The following is a 17,006-nucleotide window of genomic DNA, read 5'->3' as shown; positions in this document are numbered from 1 at the left end:
TCTGTGGAACATGTGCTGCAGTCAGGGTTCGGTGGGGGCTCCTGAGTGAATGGGCTTCTGAGCTTCTGGTATAACCGGTGCCAGGTCAGATAAAGTGTCCACTGCCAGAATGGGGGGGGGGGGGTTAAGATTTTCCAAAATGACACTCTGTCACTGTAGCAATTGCTAGCATATACTAGCTCCTCCCCAGATGTCATTCCTGAGGGACTCCTTACTATCTTTCAAAGCCTTCTTATATATAGATCTTAGAAGTCGTATCTCAACCCTATCTCTCTGTCATAATTTAAGTGCTACCTTTATGGCCCCCAGAGCCTTTGAAAAGTCTTATTAAACCACTGGTGATTGTTAGAAGCAGGACGTCCTGGGCCAGCCACCATAAGGGCACTTTTAACTGGAGCACAAGGGGCTGAAAAAAAGGTAAAAGAAAGTCTTTGGGGCATAAGTCAGGGTTGAGACAATTCGCCATCTCTAAACTGTAGTGTTTAAAAAGAGACCTAAAACAATTATTGGGGACAATTTTCGCCCACCTAATCCACCTCCCTTGTTCTGCGACAGCAAACTGGTGTGGAGCTGAAGATGACTCTGGAGAGCTTTGGGTCTGATGGGAGAGAATCAGCACTAAAGCGTTGTGATCGCTCCACCCCACCCATTTAACAAAGTAATCAACCACAGTGGGGAGAAGCGATGTGGAAATGAAACAGTGATCCACTATAGATTCGACGCCTCTACCAACATAAGTGGGGACTGCCTGGGCACCAGGGAAGACTAGATTCTGCAAACGGATCAAATCATTCAATAGCCCCCCCCCCCCCCCCCGCCCCCTGTGAACAGTGGAGGCTGGTGACATTTGAAAGTCGTTGGCATAAAGGTTGGGTATAAGTGTTATGTCGGGCTTGGAGAGAAAACTTTGAAGAAACCAGTCGCAAATGGGATATTTTAAAGCAAATTTGAGAAAGAAAGAAGGTTTTAAAGCAATTGTGAATGTGTAGTGATTAAGAATTTAAACACTTGCCCCATATCTTACTGCATTAAATACGTCAAACAGTTACTGTAGTGAGCCACTTGTACAATTGGACATAAGTACTATGGAAATGAAACTATGAATATGTTGCACATAAGCAATCTGAAGACTTGGCAGCTATAAATAAACACTTTGACTGTCAGATCACCATAGTGCAAAACCTGCCATTGAGAGCAGATGGGCCGCTGCAACGAATAATTAACAATTTGTTATGGCCAGCGTCTAGGGAATGCAGTTCATTATTGTTGTTGAATCATAAATGTGGTGCTGGAATGTAGTCCTGCTGGAGCATGTAGATTGAGACAAAGTGAACCTGCACAATGCTACACGGCCCTGAAAAATGAAAATCTAGTCTTGAATATTAGATGGTGACATTCACATTTGAAACAATTAAATTGGAGTTCTTTAGGATTACAGTTGTCAATTAACAATTAAAAGCTCATAAAAAGCAACTCCAATTGCTTCAATGTGAATGTCACCATCTAAAATTCAGACCAGCTTTTCCTTTTTTATTTTTGCGCTAGATGCTCCAGCAGGAAGTAGTCACCAGGGACTAACGCATTCCAGCTCACAATTTACGATGTCCACAGTCTTTCCATTTATTATCAGAAATGTGAAATAAATAAGTTGCCAGTTCAAGCACATTTTGTCTATGAGACTTACAATTACCTTAAAGAACACGGAGGGCACCAAGACTGGAACAGCGCTTAGTGATCTTTCTTTTTTTCTCTCGAACCTCTGGTTCACCTCTTGTGTTACATGGATACCTATTTTCACAGTAGGAAGCCATAGTCTGTACGTGGACGTTATTTTACTGTGCTGAAACATGAGTTTTCCCTTTTTGATGTGTTATTTCATGGTCCTCTTTACACAAACAAATTTTATTTTGCCATTTGGCAATAGAATGGTAACGAATAATGATCACCACTGCCCACGTTGTTTTTACTCTGAGGACAAGCGGGCCAAAACAAACCATAGTGAGAAAGGGCAAAGCGACATCTGGAGGAAAGCCACAGGAACAAGCTGAGGCAGGAGGCCAGAAGCGAAAGCATAGGGGCGGTAACAATGAAAATTCAGTTCTGGCATGAAAGGTCAGCTAACGCCTTGAAACAAACATCCAAGGAAAGGCGCAAGGCATTTTTAGAACAGCAATGGGCTGTCAAGAAACAAGGGCAGAGGTAGCGTGCAAGGGCTGGAGTGTGCGGTATCGCTGTCTTAACCCTGCATGCTCCAGAGTGCAAATCAAAAATATGATGTAAAGACGGATGGTGGCAAAACACCAACACGGCGGTAATGCATCAAAGCATCGTGCCAGTGTATGTGAGCAGTGCAGGAAGATGTGACTTGGCACACGGCAAAATCCATATAGCCTCAAAGGATGGGTACACATAGCTCCTTACAATGAAAACATGAATACATTAATATAGCCCTTGAGGCGAACTGGGGGTTCTAGGAAAAAACACAAAGTTCTGTTTGAGTCTCGGCTTGAGTATATGCTGTGATTCTGTGCAAATCAATTAGCCTACTGCTGCCTTAAAAAAGCTGACCTTGAGTAATGTAGCCCGGGTGCTCCTGTAATGCGCGCCAATACCTTAGGTGCGTGTTTGTTAACTACAAACTCTCCTGTGTAAACATCTCATGGCTGCTCAACTGCACGCAAATTAAAAATCCACAAACATTTAAGTTTATAGCTTTAAGTGAAAATAGTGTATAATAGCAGGGGAGACCCAATATACCCTTGGAGGCTTGGCCGAATCTGAAAATGACGGGTAAAGATGCCTGCAAGGGATTTTATTCAAAGAAAGTTCTATGGTTATTTATATTGGACTTACTCTACAGGTGAGTCTAATTCGAACAGACACCCAATTGTCATCTGACTAAATCAATGAATGAATATATAAAGCACAAAACACGGGAATATCTTTTGTTGAAAATACAAAAATATTTACATATATGTAGATCACGTTAAAAAGGAGTACATGTGAACAGTGAATTCAGCAATAATTCATGAAAGAGGTGAAATCAAATGTGTTCTACAATTCATGAAGAAAACATCTATTCCAACAGCAATATCAATGACATATCGCCTAATGAGAATAATAATCACTGGATACAATCAATATTTTGGAAGTAGATGATGAAGTCGACGTTTCGGTCTTAAATGGCGTCAGTCCGTCAGACCATCTTCAGGACAATGGATATTGCATATGAGAAAAGACCCTATTCTTAGTCGGACTCAACACGATAAATCCTTGTCGTGGAGCTATGTTCAACCCAGCTCATATAGATATCAGAGCTGTCACTAATCCTCAGATCAAAGTCAATCCAGTTTTATGGTGGCAATATAGAACTCCGTCTAAATTAATGGTGGCGATTCTTGGAGGGAATCTCAGCACCTCCAGTCTTAGTGTCCCAACTGTATTTATCACAGGAAGAATGAACACTGGCGTCAGTCCAGAAAAAAAAAACGCATCGTGCCTTTTTGTTTTTTGGGTTTTTTTTCTGGACTGACGCCAGTGTTCATCTTTCTTGCGATAAAAACAGAAACTTTTACAAAACACCTACTCTCTCTGGATGATGTCATCAGTGATGTAATATGTGAGGTCATAAGCAGTGCATTGCAGGGGCGTGAGTTATAGTTAGCTCAGGTAACTATGAATGCTGAATTTCTCTGGTTTTGTGTGTGAAATCTGTCTGAGCCTAATTATAACGTTCTTGTAACCTTTGTTTTTTCAGAGAATATTTATACATAAAAAGGTTACAGGGAAGTTATAGTTAGGCTCAGATGTCACTCAAACAAAACCATAGAAATCAGCAGTTATATTTATCTGAGCTAACTAAAACTTACGCCCCACAATGCACTGCTTACGATCTCACATATTAAATCACTTAGGACATGGTCATAAAATAGCAGCTCCCTGTTTGCTGAAGCAGTGTTTTCATCCGTTTCCCTGTACGCAGATATGCATGCAGGGAAACAGATGAAAACTCCGCTTTCTGCAAGCAAGAGCTATTTGACAGAAAGCAGAGTTATGTTTGCTTTTGCTTGGTGGGACCTGCCAGTATATATATATATCTCACAAGCACTCCACTTGCCACTGCCACTGGCACTTCAATCCTTAAGAATGGAGCACGGACCACATAGAAGGTGCTGAAACGTATTCTTTATTATCCCATCAGCATGCCGGCCATTACGCGTTTCGGCTCCTTAGAGCCTTGATCACATGACCTAATATATATATATATATATATATATACTTACTTACACATACACACACACACAGACAAACCATAAATATACTTACCTTTCATGGTATAGGTAAATATCCTGTTGTAAAGACATCATGCTCCTTTCCATTGTGACTGTCGGGTGTTGTGGAATCGTCCGGTTTTTGTGATCACAAATTATTTTTTCAATCATTTTGGAAACTTAACCCAAACACAAAGTTCTGAAGCTTTCCTCGATATAGACTATGAGATTGTCGTACTACTTTAAGGATGTCTCAATAATAATATCAATACAATGCTATGGTCTTATAATGTTAATAAAACTATAAAAACTGATGGGAAACTCTATAATAGTTCATTTTATTATTTATTATATGCCACAAAATAACACACTTTCTTCTTTTCCATACCTTAACAGTTTGTTTGGCACCTTGGAGAGAAACTTTGTCCATGATTCTGCTATCTGCATGCAGAGTGATACTTCTTCTGCTTGATGCTCCGAACAGACTTCGGTTTTGGACACTGAAACTGAGTCTGCTTTGGTTGGACCCTGAAATATTGGCGGCTTTCTTCAGAGTTTTGGAAGTCCTGCATTAAGAGAAAAGCATTCTTGTCAGATTTGTACTCATGGATGAATGACTAAATGAATCCATGAAAGAATGAATGAATGTGACCTCAGCAGAATGCAGGCACTTTACCTGGCTTTGTGGCTGCTCAGTATTTATTTTATTTTTGTGTTTTTTTAGGAGTTTTATATAGCGCTGGCAAGACCCGAAGGTATCAGAGTGCTTTACAACAGTACATGTTTATAACACTGAACACATAAATCAATACAGCTGAATAGAATTAAAACAAGTTATAGTATACGCACAAAAGTGTAGCAGATATCACGCAGAATCAGTACAGCTGGAATTAATCATAGGAAATCAAAGTGGGAGCAGGAATTAGGATGAGAGAAAGAATTGGGGGGAGGGAACAGTGGAGGGGAATAAGACTTGTGGGCGGTGGATGCCCTGCTAGTTGAGATATTGGTTGAGTAGGAGATCCTTTAGCTGTCTTTCGAAGTTTAAGAAGGAGGGGTTTGTCCTAGTATGTAATGGAATGGAGTTCCAGACTTTAGGGGCATTGCTCAGAAAGAAGCGTGTCAGGGTTTTTTTGTATGTGGCATTCAGACAGAATGAGTAGTAGAGTGTTTGAGCGTTTTTGTTTTCAGGTCTGGCCTGCCTTTTTGAGTTTGGAGGCGAGGTAGGATGGTTTCCAGGTGTGGAGGGCTTTCTGAGTTAGACAAGCAGTTATGAATCTACAGTGAGCTTCAATTGGGAGCCAGTTCAGGTCTTTCAGGGCAGTGGGGATGTGGCTGTATTTTTTGATTCCAGTGACCATTCTGGCTGCAGCAAAGAGAGTGGATCTGAGAGGTGCAAGATGGGCTTTTGCTGTGCCCGTGAGGGTGGCGTTCCAGTAGTCTAATCTGGATAGCACCATCGCTTGCGTGACTGATTTAAGATCATTTGTCGGCAGGTAGGGCTTAGTTTTGTTCAAAAGTTTCAGTTTGTAGAAGGCACTGGTCTTGATATGATCTTGCATGATCAGTTTGGAGTCCAGAGTGATCCCAACGATTTGACAGATTCGCCTAGGGTGATATTGCAGTTAAGAGCGTCTATGGAGTTTATCCTTTCTTCCATCTGGAGGGACTGCTCAGTCTTTGAAATCAGAAGAATGTCTGTCTTGTCTTGGTTGAGTTTTAGGTGGTTTCGTGATCGCCATTGTTGAACTTTTTTGAAGGTGGCATTTAGCCGGCGTACGTTCTGTAGTAAAGAGATTTCCATGTAGAGGTGGCTGCGTATAGGTGGAAGGGGATGTTTGCTTGGTTGAGAATGACGGAGAGGGAGGAGGTTGTGTTTCTCTCTCTCTCCCCATTTTTACCTGAAGCACAAAGAGAGACAGGCCGCATGGCGCACGCACGCATTCCTTTGAAAAGACTAAAAGCTTCTTCAATCATCTTGCAGCCAGGTAAGTTAATGAGTTGTTTGGTGACCGTGCTAAACCCAAAGTGCTGCATAGTAATGTAACAATTGGCCTGAGTGAAACATGTTGGGTCCAGCGGTGGATGTGCGTCACTGCACACACAGTGCTCTATAACCACCATAACGGCAAACAGCTTGCAAATGTACTTCTAAGTTCTTCTTCTTCAAATCAATTGTTGCAGTGCTTTCCCGTGAATGTTTCCATCAGGGGTTTCCGCTTTGTGGTGTGTAGTGGTTTTCGTTCTGTCCTTTTCCCAAGGCTGCATGTGCCAGAATGGAAACCACCATAAGGCCAAAACAAAACCCCTGACGGAAGCAATAATGGGAAAGCACTGCAGCAAGCCTTAGCAGAAGACACGCTGCATGTGTAATGCTCTGAACTTGAGCTAGTGCTCCTGCTCCAGCGGTGCCATTTTCGAGTCTTTGAAGCATTGCAAGTCTGGCAAGGGTGCCATTTGCTCTCAAGTGTCCGGACCTGACCAGGTTTTGCAATTAGTTTCAGGACAGTGACTGAAAATGAAGCATACCTGATATTCTTCTGAACTGAATCTAAATTAACCAGTAAGCTTGTTATCTGTATACATTGCTTTCTTGCATGTGACCTATCCGTTTTTCTATTTATTTCTCGTTAACATTAAAACTTTACCCTCGTGCAGCAGTTTGTGCTAATGGCTTAATCTCCCCTTTCTTTAATTTAGGTAGAGGGGTGCGTCAGGGTAAGGACTTGAACCATTCTTATCCAAATTATGCCAATATCTAGTATTTATGGGTTTCACGCATCAAATCCTCACCTCAAACTTGCAGCATATGCTGATGATATTTTACTCTTTATATCCAAACCAGAAGAATCTATGCCTGCTTTTTTAGAGAAGGTGCAATCCTAGTCTCTAATTTCTAGATATAAATTAAATAACGATAAATGTGAAATACTGCCCTTAACAAACTACACTTTCAGTTCAGATTTTCACCCTTCCCGATTTAAATGGAGTCCAAAAAGCATTAAATATCTAGGCCTACATTTTATGCCCTCAATCTCAGAGACAGTAAAATTATTTATGAATAAATGTCTTCAAAAGATCTCGGAATTGACTTCTAAATGGCACCCTCTGTATTTGTCATGGTGGAGCCGTTTGGATACAATCAAGATGATGTTATCACCCATGGTTTTATATACCATTTTGAATATCCCAGTTCCAATCACTACCAAGTTATTTAAAAAAATCAATTCCACTTTACCCTCTTTTTTGTGGTGCAATAAAAACCCTGTATGTCTTTGTTAAAATGAATCCGCCCTAAATCAGAAGGAGGAGTTAATTTTCCTGATTTTCAGGCTTGTCAGTAAGCCTTCCTATTGCGTCAGGCATCTCTCTGGTTGCTTGATTCTACAGATGACTGTCCTCTCTGGACCTTAACAGAGCGCATTTTTTATCTCCTTACACATTTCATGAATATCTCTTTCTCACACAAACCACAATCCATTTCAACTCCTGTAATAAAACACACTTCAAAATGACTTGCTGTATTCCCTCAATCTATTCACGATTCCAGGGATTCCTTTCTTCACTCAACAATTTGGCATAATAAAAAGTTGTTGGTCCATGGTAAACCTTTTTACTGGAGGGCTTGGAGAAAAGGGGTTTGGTTTGGATACACCAACTATTCTCAGAATCACAATTTATACCTTTTCTTACGCTCAGACATTTATTTAATCTGCCGACTTCCTTTAACCATAAATATGCCTTACTCAAACACACTGTGATGGAGGCCTTCTCCCAACTTTCTACTTTGCCTGCTACCCCAATACCTCTGACTCCCCTTCTAAACTCCATGCCTTGTTAGCAACCACACCCAAGGCTTTTAATATTTATAAATATTTGCAAGACATAGCCACCGTAAGACAGAAGACAAAATTTGAAGAGGCATGGGAGCGTGACTTCACCACTTGCTGGCCACTAACTCTTTGGGAGGGTATATGGACCAAATTGCGTAAAGCCTCCAGAGCAGTGAATATCACTCAAACACTATTTTTTGTTTATAATAGACTTTTATTTACGCCAGCTATTTTATGTAAACGTTTCCCATCCAGCACGGATACATGTTGGACTTTCTCTTCCCCTAACGCCGATTTGTTTCATATGTTATTCACCTGCTCACATGTACATAACTTTTGGAAGGAAGTATGGTCTCAAATCAATTTAATGTATGATACGAATCTTTCCTTTTCTTTTACACACATTTTCTTGGGTAGTCTCTCATCCATTTGGAATGATGTTTCACTTAATGTCAAGATTATCGATTTGTTACTAGCAATTGCCTTCCAACAATTTACTGTTAACTGGAAAGGTAAACCTGGTAAGTAACTCACCACAGGAATCAAATATACACTTGTTGTTCTATTAAATATGGACAGGAAAGTTTACCAAAATCCTAGCCATCAGAGTTGGATGATACTCAACAAAACCAAAAAGATCATGCAGGTACTAGAAAAGGTTATCAAGCATGTTTATCAATAGGTCTGGCTTGATTATGCTAATGCATTCAACATGAGCATTCAAACATTTGGTTTACGTGTGTTTAGCGTATGATAGCCAGCTCTGTTGCCTTTGCCTATTGCGGAAAAAAGTGGGGTAAAAATGCTCTCTTTCAGTATGGAAAACACATAGGAGATAAAGAACTAAATGTGAAACATAGCGTAATGAGTATGTGTACTTTTCTGATGTGAAATAATCCATTACGTGTACCGATAGAAACAATTTCTAAATTTCTAAAAGGCAGAATGATACACCAACCAGCAAATAGCATGGAGGTGAGAGAGAAATACCCCCATAGGTATATTTTGAAAGTATTAGTAACATTAGCTCAATAAGGCCTAAAATGAGGCACAAAATATACTTCTGTTGCAATGATGAAGTGTTCAAAGGTGTCCACTTGCACTTTTAAATAGGGATATGACATGACTTTTTGACATGACTGGTACATCAGGATCATACCTTGCAGCAGCAACCACTGTGAGAGTGAATATGAGGGGTCACTTTCAGAAATAATCCACATCCAGCGAATCAGACTGGTGAAGTAGTAGTGAGCACACTGGACAGATTTACTAAATGAACAAGACAGAATATGCCGAGCACGTGTTGATACCAAGTGGCCAATATAGTGAGATTCAATTCAACTAAGTGCAAATCAAGGATTAATTCAGGAGCTTCTTGCTTCCACCTTCTGAACATTATTCGAATGTGAATGGGCAAGAAAGGGAACGGATTTGGTCTTCACCAAACAGAATGTCTCTCCCAACTAAAATAATATGCCCTCACAATGAGGAATTTCTAATCCTAATCCACCATACACGGAAGACTCTCATTCAGACGCCAGTCTTATGTCGTTTTGACTACTGTAATGCCCTATTGATTTCAGCCAATGAGGCCTTGTTAGACCACTTACAGGTAGTTCAATACACAGCAGCACGACTGGTACTGAATGCTCCCTCTAGATCATCTACGAGTCTGCTGCTGCGGCAGCTCCGCTGGCTTCCGGTGTGCAAACGAATAAAATTCAAGATTTGCTGCATCGTCCATAAGGCGGTGTATGGCAATGGGCCAACATATCTTGAGGAGAAGCTTTGCCAAAATATTCCCCTTAGAGATCTTCGATCCAGCTCCAAATCCCTTCTCAAAATTCCTCGTAGTAATAAGACTAGGACTGGGGGGAAGGCCTTTTCTTATCTTGCCCCGCGGATCAGGAACTCACTCCCGATGACATTGAGGCAGTGCACGGACCATATTCATTTTAGAAAGTCCGTGAAAACATTTTTGTTTAAGACGCCTCACATAGTATCAGCACTTTCTCGTATGTCCGCAAGTGCAGAGATACCCCTGCGAGGCTGTTTCAGCCGCTATATAAATAAATTAATAAATACATAAAATAAATCTTGAAGTATAGTCCAGGCTTCAGAGCCTCTCTGATTACTAGTGAAAGAAGAAATAAAGCAACTAAAGAAATAAAGCATAAAGGTTGTCTAGGGGCTCTCATGTGGACCGTGGAACCAGGACACCCACATTCTAATACGGACATCCCTACTTGACCCCATTGCGCAACCTCGTGAAATTACAACCTCTTATATCCTCTAAACGTTGAAATTTGGCTCATTAGATATTGCATGAATGCGGATACTCACAGCTGCATATCTAAATAATCAACTGCTCATAATAATATTGGTTATACGTTCTGTCAAAATTGTTCCCCCATGAGATGCTGGCAGAAAAAAAGTATATCCACCACATAAAATGAGATTTAAACTATCTTGAGTTGTGAATAATCTAAGTAGATAGCCACAAGTACACTTGTTAAATGTTAGCCAAGTAATTGTATGTGAATTTAATTTTAATCTTGTTTCACATTTTTAAATGGTATAAATCACTTTATTTTAATTTCTAAAATAAGTTTTGCCTACACTTAAGGAAGAATCAGCACACTTTACAAACTGGCATAAACGATGAATGCGAGCATGCAAATAATCAAGAGGTAATTCCACAGGGAATGAACAGCTCTTGGGATGAGGCTGGAAAATTGGAGGAGTCAGATCAGGAGGTGGTGGGTTTCACGCTTATAGCAGATCACTTGAGAACGCACTCTCTCGTAGCATTCCTGTCCTGGTTGAGAGCACACTCTGAGAATCTACGGGCCTGATTTCGATTTTGGAGTATAGGATATCCTGTCTGCCTTATTCCAAGTACATTATATACTAATGAACTTCTAATGAGGCAAGCAGGAATCACCTTTGTCACATAGTACCCATCTGTCAAGCTCAAAATAGGGCCCCAAGACTGCAGGTATCAGCTCTTTAATAAAGGTGTTGGCACTGCAAATATATTTCCTTGTAAGTCCGTTCTTTTGTTTCTACATACTTCCTGACTGCCTGTTTAAACGTCAGAACTTTCAGTGCTGTGTAGTTTTGGAGAGTTTGGAAATAAGACGAATTTATTCAGCCACTGTTCACCACTTCTGGAGTACCACATTCAGAGTTGAGGAAAAAGCATTTCAATCTAATTTCCCTGACAAAAAACTCTGATAGTTCACAGCTGAGTGCAAAGGGATTACATTTTGGAGTGAGTACAAAACTTAGGGAGTGATTTAGAGATCGTCGTACGAGTTACTGAGTCATAAAAGTGACAGATAGGCCATATGCCATATTGCAAGTGCCATTGGATATAATGCACTTGCAATACAGCGGATGGGATAGCCATCACATTTGTGATGAGTAAACCATCTGACGAATTTTAAATTAGACCCCAAGTACTCTGTTTAGTACCTCCAAATGTTTTTCAGTGAATAGAGTGTTGGTAAGATCCACCACTAGATTTGAGCTTCGCTCGGTCTTGGTTGTTGTCCCTATTCCATGCTACGAGTGACCACTTGAATGTCATCTGTCCATTGTACGCTGGTAGTTTCTTTACTTCAACCTCTCCCCTGTCAACTAAATATACGTAAATAAAATTGCCTGCAATTGAAGAGCACCTGATATTACAGAAAATCCTGTTATCGAAACATGAACAATTTAAACTTTTATTCGAAATTCAGAAATACAAGGAGTCGGACGCTGGTAGGAGTACTTCACAATAGGAATAGAGATAGGTCTGGACATTTATGAGAAAAGTACTATGTTCATCTTCAATGTCTCAAACTACTTTACTGATCTTAGAATAAAGGATTATGGCCCTAAAAAGTATGTATGCCATTCCCAAAGCTCTAAGTATTCCTGTGCAAAGAGCCTCTCTAACGAAGGTAAAACCATGTGTGTGATTCATAAATGTTGGTCTTACACTTGTAAAAGGATTGACTATCAGGAGCGAGGAGAATGTAGGGAAGTCGACTTTCATTCAATTTGAAGTTAGCGCCAACCAGAAACGTCCACGTTTGTGGGTACTTGGAAACAACTTTCTGGCACATTCCTTTCCTGGAAAAGGTTGGGGGTTTACTCATGTCAAGAAAAGAATAAAATTGAAGATCGCAAAATTGCTAGGCATCTAGTTTCCTAATGGACAAAAAGAAAGCTAAAATATAATTTCCACATATGAAAACGCATTACATGATGTGCAGTTCTATGTCCACAAAGGTATAAATGTCTACGTGTGAGGAAATGGGAATCCACAGGAGTGTACCTGAAAACCTTCAACTTAGAATTCCAAAAAGAGAGAAATCTGCACTGATTTTTGATCAGAAACCTGTGGGTTTGAATTTCCAACTTTTTCTGTGGCTCGCACCCTAGATATACATTCTGGTTATCCAATGTTGTGTGTCATAAACATTTTCAGAAGAGTTTTAGAAGGTACCCTTTTCATATGTTTTGCACGAACCAGTATCAAAGAGTTTTTGAGACACATGAACTACTTCCTTTTGACTTTGTTTGTAGACAAAAAAAAAGCTGGAGGCAAAAGAGAAATGCATGCTGGAATTAGAGCGATCTCTATGTCCTGGGGTGCATCAATAAAACATTTTTTTTAAGATTTGTGGTCCGTAGGAATGAAATTAAGGATTTTGCTCCTACTTTCTCTCAAGCTATTTGAGGCAGGTGAAGAATGGGACATGAATGACAGCTAAAGGAGGAGCAGGATAAGAATTCCGGAGAAATTCTGAGTTCCTTGGGTAGCATGATCGATGAATAGAAAGAATATTGCTGGCTTTCAGAGGTAAAGTACTTCTCAACTCCTTGCGCCTTCAAGAAAATAATAAGGACCAGCGGAACGGTTGTATTTTTCCATGGTATCATTCGAAGATGCGGCCTTACTCAAGCATGCAGTACTGGGGAGCTCCCGGGGAAGCACTGAGCCCCAGTGTGGGAATATAGCTGTTTAAAAGATTACTTGGTCTTATGACTGGTGCTCTCACACTGATTACAGACATCTTTTAAAAGATGCTGCTGTGATCAGGGCATTACTGGGAACTCAAACCAGCCCTGGCAATTATATCGGCCCGGCCAGGAGGTATGGTGTGGGGGGAGGGAGGGGGAGTTGTGTGCAGGTGGAAAACACTGCTGCAGGGCTTTTGTTACAGGGGCCGGTTTTGCAGCACTGCTGCAAAACCGGCCCGCAGTAACAAAAGCGACCTTCACCGGTCCAAAACCAGCCCCCACCCTTCCGGCCCACCAGGAAAACGCCCAGTACCCACTACGGCCAGTCCGGCCCTGGCTGTGATAGTCAAGTCCTATTTGGATGTGCTTCAAGTTTTCCATGATTGGCTCAATACAGGGAAATGGGATTTGAGATTAGAAGATATATTCGACAAATTCTATATTAGTTTCTTGGTTTTCTGTACAATAAAGAGAAATGATCACCTTTACACACGCCTGTACAGGAAGCCAACAGATAGAATACACTTAAATTATGAAAGTAGGCATCCTCGCAGACTAAGGGATAATCTCCCCAATGGACAGTTTCTCTGTATAAAGAGGAGCTGTAGTAGAATAGATGGTTACTTTAAATAAGATGATCCTTAGCTTAAGCTGGTTGCAAGCGGCTTACCAAGGTGATTAATAAATCACACCATAAAAAGAGATTGAGATCATTTCCAGGGGCCATTATTTACAGTAAAAGAAAAATTCTTCAAGTCCTGATTATTGTGTCTCATTATATTGGGTAATGACCTGCAAAACAGTAATTAAAAAGTTGCCTTTTGTTCAATTCGGGTGTTTTTTGTGTTGAATAACAACGTATGTTGTATTCCAAAGATCTTCAAATTTGCATGATCGTCGTTGAAAGGCGATGCTGAACAGCTTAGAAACTTGGTATAGCAGACACTTGGGGTATGGAACTAGTTAGCGGTCACTGAATGGCTTGCGATACTACTATTAATTTTTAAAAAAATTGGCCAATGTGGGGGTTGGATTTTATCTGCATTCACATCATGTAGTAATAAAAATGTGATCTACTGCATTGAATGTCCTTGTGGCTAGAGGTATTTTGGGAAAACTGTCCCAGAGGTTTGTCACCGCATCCATCATTCTCAATCTAGGATCAGATGTGGAGTTCTAAAGTCTCCGTTAGTTGAGCACTTCAAATCAATAAAGCGGCAAGAATGCTGACATTCTTGTGTTTGCGACTGACACCGCCCAGGAATCAAAAAAAGGTGTGAATGTAGGTAAATTTCTCATTTTTAAAGAAAATAAATGGCGATGGAAAATGAGCAGAATCAGTCATCATACCACGAATGCCTATGGTTCCAGTGATCTGGGGATTAATTTGCACAGACTTGCTATTGGAGCTTTGCTTCTTTCTTTATTTTACTGACACTACCTTGTAATGCATGTGTGCTTGCAATGTGCCTTGGACATAATAATGTGCTGGACATTTGTGTACAATAAATTTAACTTAGATCAGATTCAACTTAAGAGCAAATACCGTAACATAATATATTTCTGATTGATGGTTATATAGAAAGGGGATGTCATTTAATATACTGATTGTTTTCAGTGGAAAAGTCACTGTCCCATGGAAAAAAGAGGAATTTCAAGATTAATGTGTTAGTTTTCATTGATTGTGTGATTGTTTTGCATTTGTTTATGTAAGTTTATCCCTTAGATTCACTTCCATTATGTATTTGCCGGGTGATTCTATGGTGGTGTACGATGGTGAGCGGTAAGCAAATTGTTCAGTACTCACCCTTCATCGATTTTAAGAAATGGGAAGCATTAATTGCTAAAAAAAAAAAAAAAAGAGTATGAATTTAAGTTGTTTCACTCTTTGGTCTTGGACTGCATTGTCAAGAGTGGTGTATGCGCTCTAAAGAGGTCAAGGCTGATGACCTGTTTGCAGCCTGTACGCATAGTGATTAACAATGGTTTGACCTAGATGGCCTGTGGGTATAATTAAATTAGAATTGACTAATTTATTATTCAATATATTATTTGTCATCGTAGATAATATGGATTGCTGAAAATGAGTAGTGGTTGGGTGATGGCTTAAATAGGGAGACTGGTTCAAATATGAAGTATCATAGTCAGTGAATGGTGGAATTGTCTCACCTTAATTAGTGGATAGTAAATTGTGAAGTTTTGTCCAAGTGTGGGTGTTGATATTGACTTATTGGTATTTTAAATGATAATGGTGTTGAGCTTGAGTGACAAAACAGATGGCTTAATTTTAAGGACTTTGCATATGACGTAAGCACAAACTTGAAGATACTGTTGGATTAATAATGATATGAGATTTATGGCCTTATTTTTCTCGCGGTTTTGAAATATGTGTTTTTGACTTATTGGTTGTGTTGGGTAAGAATTATTATCGTTATCTTTATTCTTGGTAGTTAAAATAGGTTTTATATTATACCATTTTTGAGTATGTGCACTTTAAGGCTTGAATGAAATGAGACCTGTTAAACAGTTGATTACTGTAATAAATTGTTTGATGGAGTGAAGAATGATTATGTTTTATAATTGACATATTTTTTATAATTGTGTGCTACTGTAATGTTTTCAATTGGTTTGTTATCTCTAGGTATAATATAATGGAGTCTGTAACAATTTATTTATTATGAACTTAGGTTTTGTAGCAATGAGACATCAATGATTGAGGACCAAGTCGAAGAAAGAGGCTCTCAACCGATATGATCAGAGATTTCCTTCATGAAAGAAAAATGTATTTCTTGAGTCCCCTCACTCACCAGGGTTTCCCCACGGTGACATGCTTCATCATTGGGGCCATCCCAGTTCTCTACGAACTGGGGCGTGCTGCGACTTGCAGATAATACGTAGGAGCACTTTGAGTGGAAGACTATGTGTAGTGCACATTGTGGTGGAGTGGGTTAAAGTGATTAAAAATACCTTGCTAGTGGGCTTAAATACTTTATTATCGCTCCTAGGTTAGTATATCTAAAAGGGGGGGTTACACGGAGAAAACCTAACTATATTGGGTAGGAGTTCAGTGTAAGATCAACATGTTTCGAGCCTACCCCTAGCTCTTCATCAGGAACACACAGGGACCAGCCCTGTGTTTGCCACTCCTATTAAACCTAAATGTGGAAATGAATTATTAATTCAAGAAAACGCTGCAACTAATAAAGCATGCGTGGTTTATACATACGATCACTATGTCACGTAGTTTATTTTGTTCTAAGCAGAGCTGTGCTTCATGGACTCGCGGAGGGGCAGTGTTTCCCTGAGAAATTATTTCAAGTTAGGGAAAACCGCACCAGGACACCTATTCGTCTCCCCGCCCGATGAAGATGGCCCGTCAAATTAGCTTGGAGATTAAAATGTTGATTAATATAGAGAGAGCTATTACTGAACAGTTTCTATGCAGTGTGTTTGAAGTCCATTTGCTGTGCCACTGTAAAGTGTATTTTTGATTGTCTTGCTTGTTAAATGTTGTCTTAGTTATTTGGTATATACTTTGCTGATGGTCAATGTGCTTCTCTATCCTCGTTAACGTTTTTGAAAAAATATATAATTGTATAAAATGTCAATTAAAATATTAGATCATTTGTATCAAATGCGTTTTTGTCTCCTTTCTTCTCTTATTGTAGTAATCACTGAAAATAAGAGTGCAAGGTACTGAAGAAACAACTGATTCATTAGAAAAAAAGAATATCTCAGGTTGTACGGCTAGACAGGGGTTATTGACATTAGATAACTTGACTCTTCACCAAAAGGATGTATTCAATGGAAATAGTACAAGTAGCTCCGATAATAATAATAAGGAACAAGTTGTAAAAGATGAAAGCAAAATAAACGCAATAGAAGA

At 39.8% G+C, this 17,006-nt stretch overlaps 1 protein-coding gene across 1 annotated transcript in view; it reads right to left on the bottom strand.

Moving 5' to 3' along the window:
- Nucleotides 1–17,006, bottom strand: part of DNAI4 (dynein axonemal intermediate chain 4) — a 365,428-nt gene that overhangs the window by 328,447 nt on the left and 19,975 nt on the right. The window contains exon 2 of the mRNA XM_085600143.1: nucleotides 4,660–4,837. Coding sequence (XP_085456269.1) covers nucleotides 4,660–4,837 — 178 coding nt within the window. The remainder of the gene's footprint in view (nucleotides 1–4,659; nucleotides 4,838–17,006) is intronic.

This window comes from Triturus cristatus, chromosome 4_2, assembly GCF_964204655.1.
Source record: "Triturus cristatus chromosome 4_2, aTriCri1.1, whole genome shotgun sequence".
NCBI classification, from domain to species: Eukaryota; Metazoa; Chordata; class Amphibia; order Caudata; family Salamandridae; genus Triturus; species Triturus cristatus.
The sequence above is the reverse complement of the archived record's forward strand: the minus strand, read 5'-3'. Positions and strand labels throughout refer to the sequence as shown.